Source organism: Dicentrarchus labrax, unplaced genomic scaffold (genome assembly GCF_905237075.1).
Source record: "Dicentrarchus labrax unplaced genomic scaffold, dlabrax2021, whole genome shotgun sequence".
NCBI classification, from domain to species: Eukaryota; Metazoa; Chordata; class Actinopteri; family Moronidae; genus Dicentrarchus; species Dicentrarchus labrax.
In genome coordinates this window covers 29,480,181-29,505,122 of record NW_026136721.1, presented here as the reverse complement: position 1 = coordinate 29,505,122, position 24,942 = coordinate 29,480,181, and the positions used below count along the sequence as shown (strand labels likewise).

The window sequence follows — 24,942 nt, the reverse complement described above, 5'->3', positions numbered from 1 at the left end:
CATATATGTCAGAGGTATTGTTGGTGCAGGAAATTCTGTGACATTAAAGTACAATTAAATCCAGAAAACAACAACGGTTTTGCAGGTATTTGGTAAAAAAAAAAAGTATTTCATGAATCAATATTTTGACCTGATGATGGCACAAGATCAAAGTTCAAGGGATCAAAGTGATTAAAATTCATCCTTTGGGGTCAATAGCAGATGACCCAGAAATCAAATCAAATAGTTGTCGAGATATTTAAATAAAAACTAAAAATGTCAAATGGATATTAGTAGTAGTAGGGATAATATAGAGACATACACTATATATTTCAGTTTGCACCAAAGTGGTGGATGGAGACGGAGGCATTGCCCTCCCTAGAGCCACACTGCTTGCATGGCACAAAGAGATTTTCCCAACTGCAAAGACTTCTAATAAATATTCATCATGGATTGCAGTGGGAGAAATTATCAATTTCAGCAGCACTTTGACACAGTGCAGCTTTGAACCATGTTCGTTTGGATTAATGGCATAGTTGGGAATGATTTGATATTGTGCTCTGTTGCACTAATTAGCTAATTAATGCACAGTGGTTAAATGTAGTTGCTGGCATGATATGATTAAAGATTCGATATGACACTGAGGGTATTCCAGTGAGAGATATGCTCTGTCAACAGGATATAAAAGCAATTATCAAAAGAAGTATTTCCCTTTGAAGTGAAATAAACTTCAAATGAAAAGACCTACTTTTAAAGGATAATCATCATGACATATCACGTACCCATAATAAATAACAAGACATTACTTACTTTAGCTTTTAGACAAGGCATGGGAGGGCTTGTTGATCTATTGTGGTTTCAATTTATGACTCATTTAGCACCAGCAGCAGGTAATTTTTGCTTTTACAGTACATTACTGCTGACCTTTCAAAATCGGTTTGGCCATATGGTTATCTTCAGATTTATTGGTGTCTGAACTGGCTCAGTAATGCACTTACTTGCTGGCTAGAGCTATAAAGATAGTCAATAAATTACCTTCACTCCATTTACCTGCAATGTATTTCATTGATGATTCATACTTTTTAAAAATAACCAACTCATCATTTTAAACAAAGAAAGCAAGAAGAACACCAAAAAACCCAAATGTGTTAGAAATAAAGGTTAAAGGTGGTGACAGACTGATTTAAAGATTTACAAGTGTTAACCCTCTGTGATGTTTTTGAGAAGTTTTTAGAGCAACTTCCAGCTACCTGGTTTGAGTCACTCTGGAAGATGAGACTTGCAACGAAGGTCCACGACTGGACCCAAACCAACAGCGTTGCAACTTAATGATCAGACATCTAGCACACCAGGACACCTTAATGTCATGAATTAAGTGAAATTCATGTAAAAAACATGTCCATGTCTTACAGTTACCTCAGGAGGAGCGACACGCAACAGAGGAGACTCCATTTCCTGTCACATCTCTACCGGCTGCTATCAAATAAAGCGAGAAAATTCCCCTTAAAATACTAAAAAAACAATTCTTATCAACTAGACTGTATTTCCATCTGCCAACCAAAGTAATAGCTTGTTTACTTGTTATTAGACACCAAAACATCGAATACTTCATATGCCACAGTATGTACACAGTATCAAGGAAAGATTATCTGTTGTATCTTTTTGGATCAGAAACTTTTATGTATTAAACTTGCTGTACCTAGAGGGTGACATGTTGCTGGGAGGTTGAGTGACTCAATAACAGTATTTTACTGCCCTCTAGTGGTTATTTCAAAGTAACCCAGTTATTTTTTTTCCTCCCAGCTTATCTTACTCCAGTTTCACTTCTCTGGAAATCTAAATGAGGGCATGTTGATTTATAAAACGATAAAGAATTAACCATCATCACATGACTTGAAAGATTTCTGTTTTCACAACTTTGAAGATGACCCGGAAGAGTAAGTGAAAGGTAAGGCCAACAAAAGACTGTGTTGAAACTGTCTACACCGCTGTGTGGATTATACAGACATGAGCCCTGAAGTCTTCTTCTCTCGGATTCTCCTACTTCTGCATCTTGACAGTTGCAGCATCTATTTTTAGGGAACTGTATGCCACAGGTGAGTCAAGCTCTCACTTCCATCTGCAAGGGGAAAAAAAATATCAAGCTATATCGTAGGTTTAGGGCAGCAGCTGCTCCTAGAACATGAACATATTTACCGGTCACACTTAAGTTGGGTGGTTAAATACTTCCTAAGTGATCAGTGTCCATTGTATGTCAGTGTTACCTAATAGTTCAACTTTGGACTAAACAAATAAAGTGATACCATGCAGTACCTGCCTGGTTTATGATCCTGAATGAGGAAGCCATTGAGTGTTGAATTTTAACAACAGTATACAAATAATTGCAACTGTACAGTTTATAGGCAGATCCATTTATGCTATTTGAATTCAGAACAAACTAATACGTCAAAATCTTTATATAATATATATATAATATAAAATATAAGGTTTGATTGCATGGATTTGAGCACCTGGCATTACAGGTTATTTCAGAGCTAGACTGGGCCTACCTGTCTTCTGGAACAGGCATCAGTGACTCATCAGTTGAAGACAAGTTAATTCTTGTCAACTATGCAGCAGGGAGCAAGAAGTCAGACACATAAAGAAAGGCCAGGAGTCATGCTTGGTTTTCTGAGGATGTATACCCTGAAAAGTAAAAAAAAAAAAAAGCCTTACAAAATCTCAAAAAATACAATACACTGCAGGTGTGACAACACAGGCATGCACAGTATTAAGTATGAATTCATGTTCCTTCAAACTAATCACAGGCATTATAGCTATTAAAAATATTTACACTTGCGGAGTATATATTTACAGTTTAAACACACTATTTTATTTTACGATTATAGCCTATATACATATATTTACATAACTAACCACTTCAAGTATATCCATTCATTTATTTGAACTATTTGTATTGTGTACACTTTACATAAACACTTGTATATACACATTGAATGCTGCTGGCCATTGTTGGTTTTTATATAGTTATAGCCTATATCTATTTCTTCACCTACTTGTAACTAATTAAATGTTTATTTTCTTTTCCTTTTTAACTTATGTGAAGTGTCTTTGAGTTTCTTGAAAAGCGCTCTATAAATAAAATGTATTATTATTATTATTATTTTTACCTGGCTTAGCTCACCTTTGTTGTCTTTTAGCTTTTGTTTCTATCTTCAGTTAAACTGTTGTTGGAACTGTAAGTAGCACATTGAGAGTAACTTAAAAACCAGAGTTAAATTCCTTGTATGTCTGAAAACTGCAACTAAAGTCTCCACGTTAAATGTCTTGCACGTCTATTCGTACATTTACGGTATTGATTTCCACACAGCGATAAGCGTCAACACGAACACGGCTTGTTTTAATTCAATCATTGGTGATTAAAGCAAGTTAATAAAGAATGTGTGCTCTGTCATTAAGTTATTTTAAAACAGATAAACGGGGTTTATAATTTAATTGGCGATTGGAAACGCAATTGGCTTTAATTTACCCTTATGTAATACACACAGACGTAGATTACGGTAGAGGTGCAGCGTTTTCCTTCCAAGACAACATCCGTCCCACTCTGATGATTATTTCCTAAATGTCACCACCTCCGCCTGTGTACACCACGCCTCACCAGATCCTTACCAATGTCTGCAGCCACGTATTTCAGCAGGCACTGTGGATGTTTAATAATCTGAAGTATGTGAACATTCTGGTTGTAGAATGTGAGTTTAAATGTCACTTTCTAATACCTCTGCTTATCCTCCTGCTAAAAACAGTTACATGTCCAGTGGATGTGGACCCTGATGCAGAAGTGAAACCAGACCTTCCAGTTTCTCATTTCCTTATTTCCTCCTTTGGTTTCTGCAGATTTTTTAACTCCTGCTGAGACTCTAGTCTGCGGTCGAGGAGAATAAAGACAGTGGCGCTGCAAGTGAATGCCTTCTGTTTGCAGTCTGTGTGCAAATCTGGTAAGAAGTCTGTAGGTTTTATATAGAGATAGCCAGACTAAAGAGTGTGTGATATAGGATTGTATGATAATTATCATGTTGGCATCCTGTGAGTAATAATATACCTTTGGGACAAATGTTTCTGTAGGCAGAATTTAAAATTTATATGTGGTAATGTCATAAATGGAACAAAATTATGACTTATTTTCTCTACTGAGTAAACATTGGTGGACTATTCTGTGTATTAAAGCTGCACCAATCAGTTGATATTTTCATATTAACAGTAAAGCGAATGAGTAAAGTAAAAGATGTTGCTCATAGTGATGAAGAGAATTATCACCCGATCTGACTCACGTCCCCTGGCTATTTTGGTTTTACAGACCACAGCTGTTTCGAATGGCTCCTCTCATCGACTTCCTTTTCAGTTGCACGGTAGTTGTTTTTAACCGAAAGGCTCTGATAAACCCACTTTACCCTGTGAGTTGAAAACAACTAAAATGCGATTACAATGTCAACGTGTCACAAAAAACTAATTTGTTTGATCCTTTGGACGTTTTGTTCAGTTTTAGGTTGAGAGCGAGATATTGATTAGTGTGAGGGTATTTCCTCAAAGTCATATTCTGTACAGTTTCTGTACATTAATTGCCCTTACTGCTGTAACACACATGTGCAAAGTGTATTGGTTACAGCTTCGACAACTCCGAAGGTATATGCACCGGGACTTGTGGTATTGTGAGTAAGTGGTAAGTTAATCTTAAGCCTTTTTGCCTTAGGAAGTCAGGTTCAGTAGGAAGATGCTGTGAATGTCTGGTTTAGGTACAGGGCCTTCCCTGAGGAGACTGGGTATTTGAGTACCATATGAGGTGAATTTTTATATCTATAATGGCTTTCAACTGAGAAATTTGGATGTTGTTTTAGGCTTAAGTGGCTATTATTTGCACATTGTAGAGGATGAAAAATGTCACTGTTGCAAATCTCAGTGAAGGTCTAAATGTTCATGTTGAATCAACATCTTCAACACCTTCACTTCACTTTTGAATCTATTTTAAACGTCTTTTCACTGTAAAAATGCTCCCTGGGTTAGCTGGCACTAAACTGAACAGAGTCAAAATCAACAATTAATTGATTAACATAATAGAGGATTTTAGGTGCTAAGGAGTCATATATTTTTAGACCAAAACAGAGCTAAAGAAGAGTAAATATTGGACTTACGTCGCCAGAAACACAACTTCAAACATTTTGTCATGTTCCTCTGTGTCTGCCTGATGTGCAAACAGGTAACTGCTAACATGTTTACAGCATTACAATATGATCAAATGTCAGTATTATTCTCATTTTGTTGCCCCCAAGCTGCCAAAAAAATCTAAATCAGTCAATCTAGGTTCAAGGTTCATGTAGATTTTTTTTCTTTCTTTTTTAAAGGTTTTTGAAACAATGCATGCCCATCGTTGCCTTGTCCTCTCGGCGGTGATCATCACGTGTTACCTTATGACGGGACTGTACAATTGCGTGGCCTGCCAGAAGAAGAAGTCCTGCCATGTGCAAGACGGTAGAGCTGACTGCAGTCATCTCAGCCTCAGTGCGGTCCCCCCAAACCTTCCCAGCAACCTCACTAGCTTGGACCTGTCTCACAACAGATTGCTGGGGATTCCCCCTGAGTCACTAACCCCATACCCAGGCCTCCTCCACCTTGATGTCGGTTTCAACAGTATCACCAAGCTGGATGGGGGTTTGTGCCAGACACTACCTCTGCTGCAGACATTAAATATAGAGCACAATGAAGTGCATTTTCTCAAGAAGGAGGATGTGAGCCATTGCACTAATCTAACAAGGTTGAATATGGCTAGGAATAGGCTAAAACTACAAGGAGAGCCCTTCTCTGCACTACAGGTACATGTTGCACTGATGAGTTGGATCTTTGATAGCTGGAGAGACAGTGAAAGCCTCATGAACAATTTGTACAATAATAGTGATGATGAATAAAAATAGACAATGAGATGATAGTGAATTGTAATTTTTAGGAGAAAAAAACTATTTTGCCCCAGCACTTGCTGGCTCCAGCTACATATTTACCGTACAAACATGAGAGTGGTATCCATTCATGCATTGCATTAAATGACACTTGATGTTGTTTTTGTTCTCCTTTCATAATTCACAGAGCCTGAAGTTTCTTGATGTTTCCGCAAACAATTTGCAATCAGCCAAGCTCAGCTCACAGCCTGTGCTGCCCAGCCTGGTGAACCTCAACTTGGCATTCAATAACTTCACCACTCTGAAGAAAGATGACTTTTCCTTCCTTAACCATTCATCTTTTCTACAGACCCTCAACCTATCATCTGTGTCTCTAAAAACAGTAAGAAACTTCCCTAGAAATGGGACATGAAATTTAATTGTCAATATTGGAACCCTGGTAGGATGTAGAGTTATTGTAGCACCTTACCTTTCAGTTGTCTGTTTTGTTTTCCTTTTTTGTCTCACTGCAAGATCTCTTTGTTTTGTTGCAGTTGGAGCCTGGTTGCTTTAAGCCCATTTCAGGACTACACACTTTAATCATGGATGAGAGCAAAATGGGCACTCTGATTATTGCTAAACTCTGCTTAGAGCTGTCAGGGACAGCCATTGATACCCTGTCTCTTCGGGAAATGAAGCTGGTCACACTCACAAACAAAACATTTTCAGGGCTACAAAAAACATCTCTAACCTACCTGGATCTGTCCCATAATGGCATGGGCAAAATTGAACCAGGCTCATTTCAGTGGCTGCCCAGACTTCAGACTCTAATTTTGTCGTACAACAACATCAAGCATGTGACCAAGGAGACATTTCAGGGGCTCAATAGTTTGAAAAAACTCAAATTGACAAAAGCTCTGGTGAAAAGTCATACCTCCTCCACCCCGATTATTGATGATTTCTCCTTCCAGCCATTAAGTGCCCTTGAGAGTTTGATATTACAGAGTACTGCAGTTCAGAAACTCACAGAGCACACATTTACAGGCTTGACAAGTCTTAAAGAACTTGATATGAGTTGGAGTAGTTATACCTCGCTTAGAAATATCAGCAACAAGACCTTAGTCTCACTAGCTGGATCACCTCTCACAAAGCTAAATCTGACAGGAACAGCCATAACAAACATTAATCCTGGAGCCTTCTCTGTTTTCAGTAATCTCACTACTCTTGTTCTAGATCACAACTTTATTAAACAAAATCTCACTGGCAAAGAGTTTGAAGGCCTGAGCCAAGTTCAAGAGATTCACATGTCCTATAATCGCATGATCAATCTGAGCTCCACGTCGTTTGTTAATGTTCCCAGTCTTAAGGTTCTGACTTTGGGAAAAAGTCTTGCAGCCAAAGCCTTGAACCCGGAGCTCTCTCCATTCAGTCGCCTGTCCAACCTCACCATACTGGATCTCAGCAACAACAACATTGGTAACATCCGAGAAAATATGTTGGAGGGGGTTGTGAACCTAAAGGTGCTAAAGCTCCAACACAATAACTTAGCCCGTTTGTGGAAGAGCGCCAACCTAGGTGGGCCAGTGTTGTTTCTCAAATGGGTACGGAACCTGAAAACCTTACTGATGGATAGTAACGGGCTGGATGAGATCCCAGCAGATGCTCTGAGAGGGCTGAGTGACCTCCGTGAACTAAGCCTGGGCAGCAATCTCCTCAATAGTCTTAAGGACTCAATTTTTGATGATCTCAACTCACTGCAGCTTTTATTTTTACAGAAGAATCTGATCACAACTGTGAGACCCGAAGTGTTTAAAACACCTATGAGCAACCTCAGCCTGCTTCTCATGGGCAAAAATCCATTTGACTGCACATGTGAGAGCATCCTGTGGTTCGTGACATGGTTGAATAACACAAATATGACCAATGTGCCAGGTCTCAGGGACGAGTATACGTGCAACACTCCACTAGCTTACTTTAACCGCTCTATCATGGATTTTGACACCCTCTCTTGCAAAGATATGACCCCATTTCGGGCTCTTTACATACTGAGCAGCAGTACTGTCATCATGCTGATGGTAACTGCACTTCTGGTGCGGTTCCACGGCTGGAGGATTCAGTTTTATTGGAACATATTGATCAATCGCACATTAGGGCTTAGTGATGCCGGAGTTGAGGAGGGTAGGGAATTTGAGTATGATGCTTACGTCATACATGCAGAGAAAGATGCCAGCTGGGTGGAGAGAAGGATAGTCCCCTTGGAGAATGACAACTGCAGGTTTTGTTTGGATGATCGAGATTCAATCCCTGGCATGTCACAGCTTGAATCCATTGTGGATAATATGAGAAAGTCTCGGAAAATCTTGTTTGTCGTCACTGAAACTCTTCTCAGAGATCCCTGGTGTAGACGGTAAATCAAACATACACTGCTATACATTATTATAAATTATACAAAAGATTAAAGCCAATTTAAAAATCTAAATATGTCATTTAAATATGTGTGATGTGTAGTGTATTTTGTCTGGGTTACTCAGGCATTCATGTTATGTAATTGTGATAAAGTGAATTCTCAAAGTTGTCTCTCTGCCCTCATACCAATCCAGATTTAAAGCCTACCACGCACTTCACCAGGTCATTGAAGCCAGCAGGGACTCTGTGGTTCTAGTCTTCCTGCAGGATGTTCACGACTACAAGTTATCTCGCTCACTCTTCCTCCGCAGGGGCATGTTGCGTCCATGCTGCATCCTGGACTGGCCTGTCCACAAGGAGAGGGTACCGGCCTTTCACCAGAAGCTCCTCATAGCACTTGGGATGACTAATCGATTGCAGGAGTGAAAGTATTCCACTGGTAGTAATGGGAAGTTCTTATTATAATATTAATTACCAATGTTTGTTCAGTTATTGCTAATTGCTACCAACTGTCGATTGTTTTGCCCTCTGTGTAAATATTGTGCTTATCCGACTATGCACTGTAAACTGTACAAACCTTATTGTATTTCCATTACATTGCAGCTTTATATAAACAGAAAATCAAACAAAACAAGTGTTTCAACTTGAACAGTTTATGACTGAGCAAAAGGGAATCTCTAATGTGCAAAAAAGTGGCTGTGTGTGTATCTGCACACACAAAAAACTATGGCTTATTTGTGTATTTATTATTTGCCTATTCTGTAACTAGTAAGGTACAAAAATCATCATGTTCTCAGATGTTTTAAACTCTACATATACAGTAAGTGGCTAAATAAGGCTTATCAAAACATAACTGTTCTGCTAATGTAATATATAAAATATTTAGGAAAAAAAACAACTAAATAAACAAATAAGTTGTTTGAGGTTTTATATATCTTATATGGTGTTGTTATGCGATGACAAAACATAACTTTAAATGAATAATTTAGCTGAAAAAGTATTTTTATGTATCCAATCTTTAGTCTCTAACAATAATACAACTGAACATTCCTATCCCTTCCTCTTTAATTGTGGCTATTTTACAGACAAAGATAACAGAAATGCCACAAAAAAGGACATAAAATAGTTGGCTCCATGTATGTTTCCATGTTAGCATGTGAGAAAATAAATGGCACTGTAGTAGTCCCATTTATCCCAGTCAATAATGTGTTTCAAAATGATCAATTATTTTCTAAAAGTCATACACTGGCTCTATGTTTTATAAAGCTTTATAAAGCTTTTTATTTCATTCCCAAATACTGTTATTGCTTAGGAGTTTCTAACATTTAACCTCCATAAAATGAAATAATATTTGTACAGTTATTTTTGTTTTAAAACATTCCCGGGGCACAAAAATAGTTGTTGATCGACAGCTATATGATGCAGTGTATTTTTATATGGGTCACTTTTTTTTAATTATGATGTCCATGATGATGAGAAAATTCTAAAATATAAACACCAAGGTCACTACTCTCCCTGACCTCTCAAAGGGGTTTTTGAAAAGATTACAGTGCACCACCATTCGAACTGGGAAGGACGTACTATAGATTAAAACCACAACAGAAGATGTTTTTCCAGAATAGCTGTAAACTGGATTAGGCGCAGGTTTCCCCTTTTCCATTTTGATCCAGATGCCCTCCTCTGTTCACAAGATGAGCTCTCTGGCAAGTTTAGGACACTCTTAAACGTTAAAAGGAAAATATGAATTGTTGTCTTTGTTACCTTAATATTAATCAAATACAGTCCAAAATTTGGTCTACAACATAAAAAAACGATCCCTCCTATGAATTCTGAAGCTTTTACGTGTCCTAAACAGGAGGTTGCTAACAAGTGGCTAAATGAGACTACAGAGGTTGTCGGTGACATTAAACGGCAGCACGCCGAACACAAAGACTTTACTCACTAGTCCGCCATTACAGCCTTGTTGCGTTTACTCGTTATTCTAAATTTGCAAATTGTAGATTTAAATTACACAATTTAATTAGTTTGAAGTGGTGGTGACACTGATGTCATGTGACCGTGGGGCAATTTATTTATAGCCTTTAACATTAGCTTTTTACTATTGGCATTTACGCTTAAAAAAATCACAAATGTGGTGTTTATTCGTGAAGATTATCTTACTAAACAATAATACACCTCTGTATTCTGCTGTAATTCAAAATCCATAGCCAGGAAAGGCTTCCTTTTAAGAGGCAGAAACCTCAAGCATAACCCATTTGACTGGGAGGCGGCACATTTAGAGAAGGAGAAAGGAGGAGAGGGGTGAGGGATGGCTGAGGTCTGGGAAAAGGTGACATCACTAGTGTGATAGGCAAGAAATATGAGCCATGACATCATACAACCTGTCTGAGTATCTGATCACTGGTGTCCTGTACACTGCCATTATTGCTTATATGAATGAATGATAGCCACAACTGAGGAAATATGACCCCAGTTGTAATAAACTTGAACTACCCTTCAATATGACGTATACGATCATATCTTCTTGCACACATACTCTCAAAAAATGATTGAATGAAATGACAATGACTTTTCTAGGTCCATCCCAGATTGAAAGGAAAGAGAAAAGAAATTGGAATTTCCCTTTCCCTCCAATTGTAAATGTTTATGTTTTATATGTATTGTATATCGATTGCTCAATTGCTATTAGCTACATGGTTTCACAAAAGCATGGTAGCTGCTACTAGCTGGACAATGAAACTATGAAACACTCATTGGCACACAGTTGCTAACTGGCTATTTGTTTGGTCTGATAACATATTCCAGGTGTGTTTATCTTAATTCCTACTGTACTCTTGCACTAGCTCCTATAACTCGTGTTCCAACGACACTGCTTATTAATCAAATAATGCCAACTTTACCTTTTGCCCTATTTTACCAGTTTGAAGAAACTCTGTGGAAAATTAGGGAAAACATGGCTGCAACAACACCATACAATATACAGTAGTATACCACCAACACCAGCAAAAAATACTACTGCCTGAGGGGATTTTTTGTCAACAAATGATTGTTTCATTCAAGTGTCATTCATCTGTAACTCACTGATATGGCAGTCTTCACCAAGGCTGCGGGCAAATAAAGGCACAGAGGGAAACAGTCGCAAAGCCTCTTTGATCAAATGGGTCCTCTGTGTTAACAGGCTGGTCAGACCCACATTTAACAGAAAACACTGTTCTGTTTATTTACATTCAGTACTGAAGAGTTGAACAGAGTGCACACTACTTGTCTAATTGAAAAAGTGTCTTCTCCACTTTCATGCTGTTGAACTTTCTCCTACTTCTACATCCTTGACATATTCTCTACTTTTCCCACCTACTGCAGATAAGTGTTTAATTGTACTGTATAGTACACTGGGTTGTGTTTTTTTGATAAGACAGGGTTGGTTCACTAGGCAATTCTCCACAATACCAGGCACAGAATTGATCGGGAGGCATGCTGATGTGGTTGTTTGTTATGTTGTTGGCCTAACACTATTTAAATTAAATTAAAGTAAAGTAAATAGTACATGACCTCAATATCTAGCTGAGGCCCTGATGTTCAGTCGTCATTGAGACTGTGACACAGAGATATTGATTTAACAAGTCCATTTTGAGGCACCACAAACTACATAATGCCTCCAGAATACTTACTTTACACTTGCCTTACCTACTTTGAGAATTTAGTCTACACACAAAACAATATTTTATTCACAATGTTTAAAGAAAAACACCAACCTATTCAAAACAGTAAGTAATTACTCAGATTTTTTTTATTTATAAACATATAATATAATAATTCAAAATAGTAAAATGTAACTATGAAATAATAGCCCAGATGTTCTCATGTGACTAAAAAGGGTCTCTTTCAAGTCAAGACCTTTATATTATTTGCATTAATTTTACAACAATGAAAACCTGTTTTGATCATAATAATCTGCCGCTACGATAAGGATGTTATTTATAATCAGGTTGGATGTGATTTGAAAGTATGTCGATATAGACCAGACAAGGCAAAAATAAATAGGACAAAGGCCTTGGTCAGGGCCAGTCAGCACTCATAAGGTAAATAATTAACATCTTTATCATATAAAATGTGTGTAACATTTACATATCTCCTTTCTTTTATCACAGAATTCATTCATTATTTATCTCCTACCTTGAATGTTATTTATCTTGTATTTTATTCTAAAGCATGTTATACAATACCATAACCATAATAAATACAGTGAGCCGCCCTTTAACCCAGTGAGCTGTCAGTGGATTGGCTGCAGAGAAAAGGAGGGGCAAAGCAAAAGAATACATGTCGCATATTTATAGCGAAGGCACAGGAGGACAACCTTGTGCTGCAGCTTGAATACACACATACGCTGTACGTACACACTGCAGAAAGATGGCAGTTGAACTTGGTAGTTACTCAGTACCTTTACTTGGAGTGAGCATCTTCATTGCGGCTCTGACCTACATCACCTACAAGCTGCTCAGCAGTTACCTGCACAAATGGTTTGAGATGAAGCCTATTCCAGAGGTGGAAGGAACATATCCCTTCATTGGAAATGCACTGCAGTTCAAAAATAATGCAGGAGGTAAGAAAGCATCCAACATGGTACAAGAGGCCGCATAGGCTGATTTATGTGTAGGTTGTCAAGTAATAGAGCATTAGGCACAGTGGAACTCAGCTGTGATTGCGTACTCGCCCACTTAATGCTCCATTACTGTATATAGAGATGTTTTATCTTCGTTTCAGATTTCTTTCGTCAAATCGTGGATTATACCCAGGAGTTCTCGAGTGCACCGCTGCTTAAACTCTGGATTGGAATAGTTCCATTTGTGATCCTGTTTCACACTGAAACTGTTGAGGTATAGTAACTCCACTTTGACAACACCAAGTACGCATACTGTAGGTGTAACTTGTCCAAAGTCCACACGCCTTATCTTGTAAATATTGTGTATTTTATGAAACAAGTTATCTCAGTAACTGAATAGGACTTTTTAAAATAAATTACAGTCCAACTGTTACAGCCATAACAATGAACCCAAATTGAAGCACTTTAAAACAGTTCAAGTTGAATTCCAACTCTATTAAATGACAACTTGTTAAACAGTTGTTTAATTTTTCTTATTTTTTTGTAGGCAGTTCTGACCAACCCTATTCATATGGAAAAAGCCACTGTATACAACTTCCTTCACCCTTGGCTTGGAACTGGTCTTCTCACCAGGTATATGCCTGTGGCTCTCCTCTGCACAATATTAAGTCTGGCGGTGACAATCAGTAAAGCAGCTTGCATTTATAAGAGAAAGAAAAAAAATGATGATGAAATAAATAAATACAAATAATATGACCATCTTTATGTCCCAGATGCAAACTGCAATGTACTGTGTGTTCTGACACCTTTCTTCTTGGATTGGACCAGACGGGCCAGCCTTCACTCGCCACGTGCATCAATGAGCTGCAGTTTTAGAGATGCTCTAACCCAGTTGTCTAGCCATCACAATTTGGCACTTGTCAAAATTGCTCAAATCCTCACGCTGCCCATTTTTCCTGCTTCTAACACATCGACTTTGAGGACAAAATGTTCACTTCCTGCCTTATATATCCCAACCACTGACAGGTGCCATGATAACCAGACAATCAGTGTTATTCTGTCAGTGCTAATAATGTTGTGGCTGATTAGTGTAATGTAATGTAATTTTCATTATAATTCGTCTCTTGGTTTTAAAATGTTTTATTTACAAGTGGAGATTTTGGCCTGAGGGTGGAAAAAGGTCAAGGGATCACTGCAATCAATATGATTCATTAACAGGGAATCTGATTTAATCAGTTCTTAATTTAATCTGAAGGTTGCCACAATGAGAAAGCCCCACTTCCTGACAATCGGTTTGTTAGATTTTATTGTTCCAGTGGAAAATACTGGACTGATTATAGAGAAAAAACAGCGGGGGGAGCAAAGTGTAAGTCTGTACTTTCAGTTTACGAATCCATGCACATGATTTTTGCAATCCGTACCCACGAGCACACAGGGCTGGTAGCCAGCAGCAGTAGTTTATGTAGCTTTTGGCCAGAAGATGTCACTATACAATAAAAAACAAGCTGCAGTCATCTCTAACATAGATACTACCCACAAAATGATTCATTTAAAATACTTACAATACCACTTCCCCCATATCATGTGTAAACAATATACAGAAGATACTACACATGGACTTTTTTTGTTTTGTTTTGTAATACCACATCAAAAAGTAAGTTTCGAATTATATTATACCGTGTGGTTTCATTTGTACATTGTGCATATGATGCAAGGGAAGTGGTATAGTAAGTATTTTATCATGTCAAATATAAATATAAAATATGTGGGTAGTAAATGTGATGGATCACTGCAGCTTCTTTCTTACTGTATAGTGACATATTCTGGCCAAAAGCCATAATGGCCTACTGCTGCTGACCTCAGCCCAGTGTAACCATGGGGCACGGTTTACAAGTCTGTGGGGGCAGATAATGAATCAGAGATCAACGTTTATAATTATAATCATAGTTCAGACACATAATAATTTAACAAATTAACTGTTTTCATCCTATAGAATATGCATGTGGGTCTTGTGTTCTCTCTCACCCTCTTACTCCCTCTTTGATGTCTTTTGATCAGCACTGGGCTTAAGTGGCGTCAGCGGAGAAAGATGTTGACTCCCACCTTCCACTTCTCCATTCTGATGGACTTCCTGGAAGTGATGAACGAGCAGGCAGACATCCTGGTGGAGAAGCTGGAGAAGAAGGCAGGGAAGGGCCCATTCAACTGCTTCAGTCACATAACACTGTGTGCTCTGGACATTATCTGTGGTGAGTATATGAACACTGAATGTGCGTGTTCGGATTGGATGAACCTATTACCTCAATCTGCATCCATTATTATCCATTTACAATAAGGAAGACACAACAATGTCCTTTCAGAAACCGCAATGGGAAAGAAAATTTACGCCCAGAGTAATTCTGATTCTGAGTATGTTAAGAGCGTGTACAAGTGAGTTCTTTTCATTTTCTTTGCTTTCAAACAAATACAGACAATAATAAGGGAATAATTACTGATTAATAATATAATATTTCTGTTTTCTTTTTAATTTTTTGTCCTTAGAATGAGTGACATTGTCAGCCGCAGACAGAGGGCACCTTGGTTTTGGCCTGACTTTATGTACAACTACTTTGGTGAGGGCCAGGAGCATGACAGAATACTCAAGATCCTGCACTCCTTTACGGATAAGGTGAGTTATTTTAAAATCAGTGTTTGCTAAGAGGAACTTAGGACAACATTCAACCTCAACCTTCCCCTACATTTCATCTCAGGTGATACATGAAAGAGCAGAGAACATTCCCCATACTGAATCAGACGGCGAGTCTGATCAGGGCATAAAGAAAAGACGAGCATTTCTGGACATGCTCTTGAAGACCACATATGAGGATGGCAGCAGGATGAACCATCAGGACATTCAGGAGGAAGTGGACACCTTTATGTTCAGGGTTGGTGGTTATAAATACAACTCACAGAATGAATGAAAAAATACATGATTCTATATTTGGATAAAGTAAGGCTGTTGCCCAGCACCAGAATACAAAGTTAACAATTAGCTGGTGAACATAGAGGAGCATTTAGCATCTAAGCAGCAGATATTTCCCTTAGTTGGAGGAGGCCAACATAGAGCTAAATGTACAGTAAATAGTTGATGGGTGACCAAAAACCCAACACCAACTCAACGCAAATGTTGCTCCATGTCTGCTGGATGTGTGCAGTAAATTGACTACCATTTACTAACACTTTCACCATAATGATTTCATATTTAATTGTTGAGTTTGTAGCTCTTTCTGGTGCCCCCAGGTTGCCCAAAAAATAAATCAATTAATGCTGCTTCTTTAAAGCCGTGAAATAATGTGTTGTTTTTCTGTATTTAACTGCCCTCATTATGTAGGGACATGATACTACAGCAGCCTCCATGAACTGGATCCTTCATCTGCTGGGCTCCAACCCCGAGGCACAAAGCAAAGTTCAACAAGAGCTTCAGGAGGTGTTCGGTAACAGAAACATGCCCTCACCACCGTCAGCACGCACCTTCTCACTTTCATGACATCATTTATTTTCCTGCCCGAAGGCCATTTGACTCATCTTTGCTGGGACTCATTTGTTCTTTGCAAGGCAAGGGGAGCTTATACGAGGATAATAGCTGTGAAAATCCTTGCCAAAATACATAGAGAATAATTGAATTATTTTCACTGCTGTGTGGATTTACCATGAATTTTTTTTCCATGACGTAAGCTAGATGGCCTTGTAGTAAAAGCTGAACAGTTTGCACCGGTTTTAGAATCTAAATTTGTCCTCAAGCATAGACGCATTCATTTGTTTATATAAATGTTAAATTATTGTCTGGAACTAACTTGTCCGTTAACGGCTATACTGTACAAATGATGGCAGTAAAGGCTCTTTACTCTTGAACTTATCAAATAAACTCAACCCTTGGGGTATTGAACACTTATCTATTGTGAAAGGTGGGAAAAGTAGAGAATATGTCAACAATATGAAAGTAGGACAGTAATAAAACACTTACCCTTCAGACAAGTAGTGTGCACTCTGTTCAACTCTTCAGCACTGAATGCAAATAAACAGATCAGTGTTTTCTGTTTAATGTGCAAAGGTACATCTGACCGGCCTGTTAACATGGAGGACCTGAAGAAGCTCAAATACCTGGAGTGTGTGATCAAAGAGGCTTTGCGACTGTTTCCCTCTGTGCCTTTCTTTGCCCGCACCCTTGGTGAAGACTGCCATATCAGTGAGTTACAGATGAATGATGACACTTGAATGAAACATTAATTTGTTGAGTGAAAATCCCCCAAGGCAGTGATATTCTTTATAGGAAGCCAAGGGAAGCCAGGCTTCTTTTATTATTTTCATTTGAAAAATAGTTTTCTTTGCCACGTAACATATATTGTAAAGCGTTGTTGCAGCCACATCTTCCCAAATTTCCACATAGTTTCTTCAAATTAGTAAAACAGGGCCTCTCTGGGTGGCAACATATGGTAAATCCAACACTTACAGTAAAAGAGCAAGCTTGGTAAAGTTGGCATTTTGTTTTTTATTGAAAAGTAGCTGGTATAAGAGCTAGTATAGGAGTAAAGTAGAAGACAAAAAGAAAATGAAAAAATGAAGCAAATACACCTGAAATATGGTGTCACACCAAACAAATCATAGCCAGTTAGCAACTCTTTGTTGAGTGTTAGCATGTTTTCTATTTTTCTAGTCTTGCCAGTAGCAGCTACCGTGCTTTTGTGAGACCATGTAGCAACTGACGGCTGCGATTTAAAGTTTTGCACAAAATTACAATTGACAAAACATTGTCTTTACTCTGCAAATGCACCTGTGAATGTGGGCTTGTTGCTCTTTTTGCCTTATTTTTGTGAGGGTATCTGTGTCATTTTGCTTTCTCACACGTTTGTCACATCATGTAAGTGCTACAAGAGGTTATGTGATCATATACATCATATTAAAGGCTAGTTCAGATATATAACAACTGGGGTCATATTTTCGTTGTTCTAGCTATCATTCTGATCAGTAATAAGTGTGGTCAGACACTCAGACAGGTTGTTTGATCTCATGTCTCATGGCTCTTTTGTTCCTGTAGATGGTTTCAAGGTGCCCAAAGGTGCCAATGCCATCATCATTACCTACGCTCTCCACCGTGACCCGCGATTCTTCCCTGAGCCAGAGGAGTTCAGGCCGGAACGCTTTCTACCTGAGAATTCAGTGGGAAGGCCTCCGTATGCATACATCCCCTTCTCTGCTGGACTTCGCAACTGCATCGGTAAGAACACAACAGGTTTCATTTATAGTCTACTGGATCTGACTTTCCAGTTTTCCTCAGCCTCTTACTGTTGTGTGTGTTCCACTGTTATGCTCCTCAGGTCAGCGTTTTGCATTGATGGAAGAGAAGGTGATCCTGGCGTCCGTTCTGCGTAACTTCAGCGTTGAAGCTTGTCAGACACGTGAAGAGCTGCGGCCAGTAGGAGAGCTCGTCCTGCGACCAGAGAAGGGCATCTGGATCAAACTGGAAAAGAGGAAACCCCAGACTTCTTCAAACTAGCATCTCCTCCGTTTGACTGGCTATTATTCACCAAAAACATCTTCTGCTGTGGTCTTTATCTACAGTACAGCCTTCCCAGTTCTAATGGTGGTGCACTGTAATGTTTTCTCCATATCCCCTTCGAGAGGTCAGGGAGAGTAGTGACCTTTAGATTTTTCTCATCATCTTAGCCATCATAATTACAAAAACTAAGCCTTCGAAAAATAAACCGAGATCTTTTCTTTTTTGACATTGTTAGTTTTTTGGGAAATAGACAGCAACATCAGGCACTATTTGGCTCTATCAACAACTGTGCTCTATTTTGTACCCCATGAATGTTTTAAAACAAAAATAACTGTACAAATGTGTTATTTAATTTGAAGTATTACAATACTATAAACAGCTTAGTAATGATAGTTTGTGGGAATGAAATGAAAACCTTTATAAAACATTCCAACATTTTAAACATTCCAATATTACATTACATTAATTATCAGTCATGTGCTTCAAAATGGATAAATGGTGTTACTACTAGTATTAGTCATTGCCGTACATTTTCTCACACCCTGCATTGTTTTTAAGAAACATACTGTACATGGAACCATTTGTATACAATTTACAATTTTTTAAAGGCAATTCTGTTGTTTTTGTCTGTTAATAGCCACAATTGTAGAGGAAACAAATCGTATAGGGAAAATACATCCTTGAAAGATGCTTTATTTTTCAATAGTATTTTTTGAAAGAGTGCATGATATATGGATACATATGAGACTGGTAATGAAATGCCTGAACCCTCTCATGCAGAGGTGCAGAACAGGGCTTAATACTTTACATATTCATTACATTTACAAACACCACAACAAAGATAAGCTTTTCATTTGTTCAGCATGTCATTTGAATGTTAATTTTCAAGTTTTACCTTTGTATAACCCCATACTACATTTCCTAAAGTTGGTCTTATCATGTTTGGTAGATCATTACTGGGTGTGTTTATTTCTTCTTCTCAGGTAAGTCTGTCTGGGAAGGACATTTTATGTAATTGAGGGAGTGCGATGTTGAAACAGATTTTCCAAATGTTTCCAATGTTGCTCATGTTTTGCCTTTCCAATTTATTTTGAAAGTTGTTTGATTACATACAGATGACAACGATGGGGCGGAAAAAAATCTGAAACTCTGAAACTATTATGGCTGTTGTATTAGCATTATCATCCCATTGGAGTAATCTAACACTTCATTTCACGTTGTAAATTCAACTGCACTTTTGGAATAAATCTGAACAGATCTTTACCTGCATCTTACTGCCATTCCATGCTAGGCAGATTGTTTAAATTTTTTTGGTCTAAGCATGTTTGCTTGAAAACAGCTGATGAAGGAAGACCTGTGAGAACCAACAGTCTATGTTCAGCCACAGAACCAAAGACTTAGACTTAGACTTAGACTTCTCTTTATTGATCCTTTTGGGATGACTCCCGCAAGGAAATTGGATAAAAAAATCCTGCCCGCTTCTGCTGGATTCTTTTTAACCATTATCGGCCACTCCCACTACGTGTGTCTCAACTCCTGCTTGTTCCCACAAACATTCTGACCATTTGTGGCCGCAAAATAGAGATTTTGTGTCTTTTTTGTGTCGGTAACAACTGAGACATTTCTCCAAATGTCAGACTTGCCTTGTATCAGTGTTATTTTGAATAACAGATTGAATATTCTTTTCAGCTTCATTTGTTGACTACGACTTAGTCCTTCTGGTTGGCGCTAGCTGAATCCCAGGATACGCAGTTTACTTTTGGGCTGCCTGCTCCAGCTCACAGCAAAGTCAAAACCACCTGCTCCCACATGATTTATGTTAGGTCCTACAGGACTCGCAATGCCTGGCTAACACCCACACTTTTAAAACGCTACACCTCCAGTTTGTAACTCAGACTTTTCGTTAAAAGCTTAAAGATCACCCTAATAACATCACTTTGACATCGTCAGGGTTATTTTCTCACACTTGATGAGGCTCCTCCAGAGCCACGGAAGACATTACATAACACAGCCAGAGTAGCACTCTGAGTGCTCCTTTAAAGTTTAAAATTCAGTTTTTAAAGTGTTTAAGGAATTAAAGCACTCACACCTAACTTTTAACATTGTCAAATGTCCATTGTATGCCTTCAATACTTTGGAAAAATCTTCTTGATGAAACTCCTGACCTCTCATCACCCTGGTGACTGGAACTCTTATGAGAATACATCCAGGTTTATGATTATTATGAGCAAAACTCTTTACTCCCTGTATCACATTGAGGTCAGAAGGATCCATTGTAACCAAGTAGTAATCATAGCATGACACAGTTACAAATGACCCCATCCATAATGTCATAAGATGATTTAGCTGGCATGCCTTCAAGGGTCATTGCCTAACACCAAAATGACATGACTGATGATGGATTGCATTCTCTTTTTCAATGCTATAATTTGAATTATTGAGCACAATCGGGCTGGATAGAGCTGAGGCGCCTGAGCTCCAAATGAGGCAGGAAGAGTTCATTTATCTGAGGATTTCTAATAAATGGCTCGGATAAAAGAGCTTTTGCTCAGATTCAGCGGCTATAGCAGGTGGATTGCAGGAAATAAAAATTCCAGACATTATGCAACCCTTATGATAGATGATAATGATGAAGCATTTTACTTTGTAGTATGAATTCAAAGTATTTTGCAAAAAGTGTGTCTGATTTGTTGTTCCTGTGTTAGTAGAATATCCACATACTGGTAAATATTTAATTAATTGATTAATTATTCAGTACTAATGACCTAAGAACTTATTACTGGCAAAAGTTGTAATGGACTTCCTCTTTACTTTGCATGCCATTTTGTTCAACATTTTTTATAATATGAAAAACAACTTCAAATGGAAAAGGCTGAGGGTGCACATGACTGAGCCCATTAGTGTGCTGAAGGTCCCTCAACTCTTCCATGCCTGGCGGTTTTATCTTACTGTGCTTTGCAGTTATGTAATCATTTTCAATAACATTTCAGTTTCTTGCAGTATCAGTTCTACAGTTACACAGTGAAGACAGAATACAGATTCATGAAGGGACTTAACATGAAGATAAGTTGAAATTTTGATCTTTTTAGTGCTTTAGATTTAGCAGCTGGCAGGAGTGCCAAGTAAAGCTTGCAGAGGTCTGACAGCAGCCTGTTCAAAGTCTGAGTGCAGTTTCAGGTTCCAAAACTGATGCACTGGTTCCCAACCTGGGGTTCAGGACATCCTATAAGGGTAACGAGATAAATCTGAGAGGTTATGAAATGATTAACAGCACAGGAGAAAATGAAAAACATACGTTGCTATACAATATTTATTTATTTAGTTTATATCTTCTGTAATATTTGCTTTATTTATCTCTTCTTCCATATAAAAAACAATTCAAATGAAACAGTTTGAGAAGGAAAAATCCCTAAATAGTGAAAGTGCTCACAGCTCACAAACAAGCCTTGTTTTTTTCCCCATGCTTTATTCATTCAATTTTGAAATTCTTTTATGTTGTTTTTATGTCCCACAGCTTCTCTACATAAAAAGCTGTTTTCTGAAGATTGCTCTCTGCGCTCTACTCACCACTCTATATACTCTCTATACCCACTATGTACAACTTTAAATTCTAAAATGTAAACTGCACCTCAGGTTCAAATTCCCAGGGGAAAAAAAGTACTGAGGCCATGACCTCTGTGCAGTTACAGCTCTGCACATATTCAATGTGACAACGAGTTGCACAGGCATTTCTCAATTTTGACGAGTCACAAGCCAGAAAGTCTGGGAACCACTGCACAAGAGGGAGAAACAAAAGAAGCTCAAAGAGGTTGCAGTTTTAACAAGGAGTCATTATAGTGTTACCCACGTGCTCAACGTTGTTGCTTTTTTTCTGAAAATATACCGCGTTGTACTCCTTTAAGACAGTTCATGAGCCTCATGTGAAAGACTTTGAAATAACAATAAAAACAACATTAAAGGTTTCAATCAGACGAGTTTCACCCAAGACACACGTACACCCTTGGGCTCTGTGACGAAATGAAATGAAATGAAACCGCTTTGAGGCATAAAACGATGATAGATTTCCCATTTCACTTTCAAAATTGAAATTTGTTGAATGTATTATGAAATACTGAGAAAAAAATAAACCACCTGCTCAAAGGACACTCTGTGGTCTTGACATACACGATGGAGTAAGTAGATTATAAACTGACCATCAATAAAATATCCTGCTTTTAAATAAGGTGTAGTTCAAATTAGGTCCAGGGAGAGGCAGCAGTGTATGCTTTTCTAAATGTTCGCAAGAAGATAAGCATGAGTTCCGTGTGTGTGTGTCAGACAGTGGGTGAGGGGGATGGAGGAAGCACAAACAGCAGAATGTATCTACAGTTTTTTTTTCTGTCTCAATGCCCGGCAGCCTCATGTTGATGTGAGTGACATCTGCATTCAGCATGTGTACAGTTTATAGCCCGTGAGTCTTAGATTTTCAGTGTTCTGACACTTGAATGACACATGATAAATGTGCAATGTCCCTTTAAAAATGGTTAATTAACACGTGTCCAACACTGCTCGGATTAACAACGTTTACTACAGATACAGTGTAGATTCTCTTGTCCCGTTATAAGAAAAGTCTCACTTCCAAATGTAAAACTCTACTGACATTGATTTACACATGACAAGATCAATCACACACATAGTGTAAACAAAAAACATCACACTGGCAGTCATTTGCCAAATGGTCTCAACTCATGAAGTAGCAGAGTGAACTGGATTGACTTGCTCAAAAGTCCTCTTGATTTTCTCAAGTTTAATATATAATAATAATAATGATAATAAACAATGATTTCATTTTCTCACAGCCGGGGACTCACACTGTGCAATCACCTAAATGTAATAACGTGGACAAACAACACTCTGGTAGGCTTAGATCACACGTTTGCAGTGTGTTGGCAGGTTACTTGTTTGACTTCTGTTGTTTCATAATCTCTGATCTGTATGGAGGACCCCATCACTCAGAATATAATTTATATATAAAATGGAAAAAGGATGAGGCCGGTGATTTTCTACAAAAGACAAAAAACAAAAATGTATCTGCCAACAAGCAGAGCTATCACTTTTCTTTCTAACATGGGGGAAAAAAATAAAAATTTGAACTGTAATTACCTGAATTCAAAATGTACAGTCTATAAGTCTGTTAGAGGGCGCTGTCCAGTAAAGGGCGCTCTTCAGATTCACTTTGACTATCAATTGATTCAAACAAATTATATGTGACTTAGAATTTGACCAAACTAGACTTTTTGAAAAAGTGACGGCATTATTGTTGACAATGACAAAAGGATAGAATAACGCCTTTTCCTTTATAAGAGATAGTTGAAATAATCCATTATTTTAATATACTAATGGGGACAAACAAGCAATAATTAACAATTTAAAGATTGTTAACAATTTGGATGAAATAACCAATGGGAAATGAAACTGAAACATTTTAATTCTGTGTAAATATATTCTCCATAAACCAGCTGATCAACCAAAACAAAAACTGGTGGATGTTTTGATGGGTATACTATTTCTGTTGAGCTTAGAAGTCCAGTTTTGTATGTCACTATAAATAATCCAGCAATCCATGAATATGAGTCACCCACCACGAATTCAACCTTCAAATTATTGACGTTGTTCGCTTAAAACAATAGTCAAATCCCTTTTAATGACCCGTTAAGATCTATACAGCAGACTGAAGCTGCAGTTGCCTCAGGCCACTAGGAGAAGGTGTAGCTAGGATGGTGTAGTATTTATATCTACATCTCTGTGAGGTCTTATAGACCTCACCGGCCCACAGAGCACAGAGACCAGTGTTGAGGAGTATAGGATGTGACAGTATCCCTGGATCTGACTGAGCACCATGCTGGAGCTTCATGACATACTGCTATCTCTATTGGTTGCTTTTAGTCACTCTCCCGCACACATGTATGCGTGCACAAACACACACCAACACCACACCAGCACTCACAGTTAAACCACCCACTCGCTCCCAGCCCCTCTCCCTTTTGCTCTCCCTTCTCCGTCAGCCTCGATTCAGTCTATTTTCACATCAAATGAATGTCCCTATTAGAAACCAAACTCAGATCAGGATTGTCCAATATGGAAGGAGGCAGGGAGATGTGGACGAGAAAGAGAGTGAAGGAGAAAGAGAGAAACAAAGAGGTGGCAGGAAGTGAGTGAGATTAGATAGAGAAAATGAGGTATCAGGCTGAGTGAGAGTGTGAGAGCAGAAACCTGAAGGAAGGACAAATTGAAAATGAGGATCACAAGATCACAAAAACCTGATAATCTGTCGCAGCAAAGGAACGACTTCTTTGGGTTAAAATAAACCCATCTCCCTGCCATCTTTACTGTTCCCTTAGAAACATGTGAGCCAGTTAGCCACCAACTTTGAGGTGGATGGGTGTGCATTGCTCAAGGCGCCATTCCACGCATTCTTCCCTTCCTTTGAAGTACACCAATACTTAATCTCACAGCTA

The 24,942-nt window shown here is 38.4% G+C and overlaps 2 protein-coding genes across 5 annotated transcripts; both read left to right on the top strand.

Moving 5' to 3' along the window:
• Positions 1 to 1,792: 1,792 nt before the first annotated feature.
• tlr3 (toll-like receptor 3) lies at positions 1,793 to 8,943 on the top strand. Of its 3 annotated transcripts, none has more exons than XM_051383645.1 (6): positions 1,793 to 1,927; positions 3,874 to 3,974; positions 5,376 to 5,843; positions 6,112 to 6,306; positions 6,458 to 8,310; positions 8,504 to 8,943. In XM_051383645.1, the coding sequence occupies exons 2-6, from the start codon at positions 3,942 to 3,944 to the stop codon at positions 8,733 to 8,735; spliced, it is 2,781 nt and encodes a 926-aa protein (XP_051239605.1). In that variant the 5' UTR covers positions 1,793 to 1,927; positions 3,874 to 3,941; the 3' UTR covers positions 8,736 to 8,943. The 3 variants fall into 3 exon arrangements, with proteins under 3 accessions (XP_051239605.1, XP_051239607.1, XP_051239606.1); XM_051383647.1 differs by lacking the exon at positions 1,793 to 1,927 and adding an exon at positions 1,939 to 2,075; XM_051383646.1 differs by lacking the exon at positions 1,793 to 1,927 and adding an exon at positions 3,658 to 3,728.
• Positions 8,944 to 12,648: 3,705 nt separating this feature from the next.
• Positions 12,649 to 19,708, top strand: LOC127354052 (cytochrome P450 4V2). 2 transcript variants are annotated; one of them, XM_051383648.1, is made up of 11 exons: positions 12,649 to 12,909; positions 13,071 to 13,183; positions 13,457 to 13,542; positions 14,968 to 15,158; positions 15,270 to 15,339; positions 15,451 to 15,577; positions 15,660 to 15,833; positions 16,280 to 16,382; positions 17,000 to 17,134; positions 17,984 to 18,163; positions 18,264 to 19,708. In XM_051383648.1, exons 1-11 carry the CDS (start codon positions 12,717 to 12,719, stop codon positions 18,440 to 18,442), a joined length of 1,551 nt encoding a protein of 516 aa, XP_051239608.1. In that variant the 5' UTR covers positions 12,649 to 12,716; the 3' UTR covers positions 18,443 to 19,708. The 2 variants fall into 2 exon arrangements, with proteins under 2 accessions (XP_051239608.1, XP_051239609.1); XM_051383649.1 differs by lacking the exon at positions 12,649 to 12,909 and adding an exon at positions 13,683 to 13,935 and having other exon boundaries at positions 13,166 to 13,183.
• Positions 19,709 to 24,942: the final 5,234 nt, after the last annotated feature.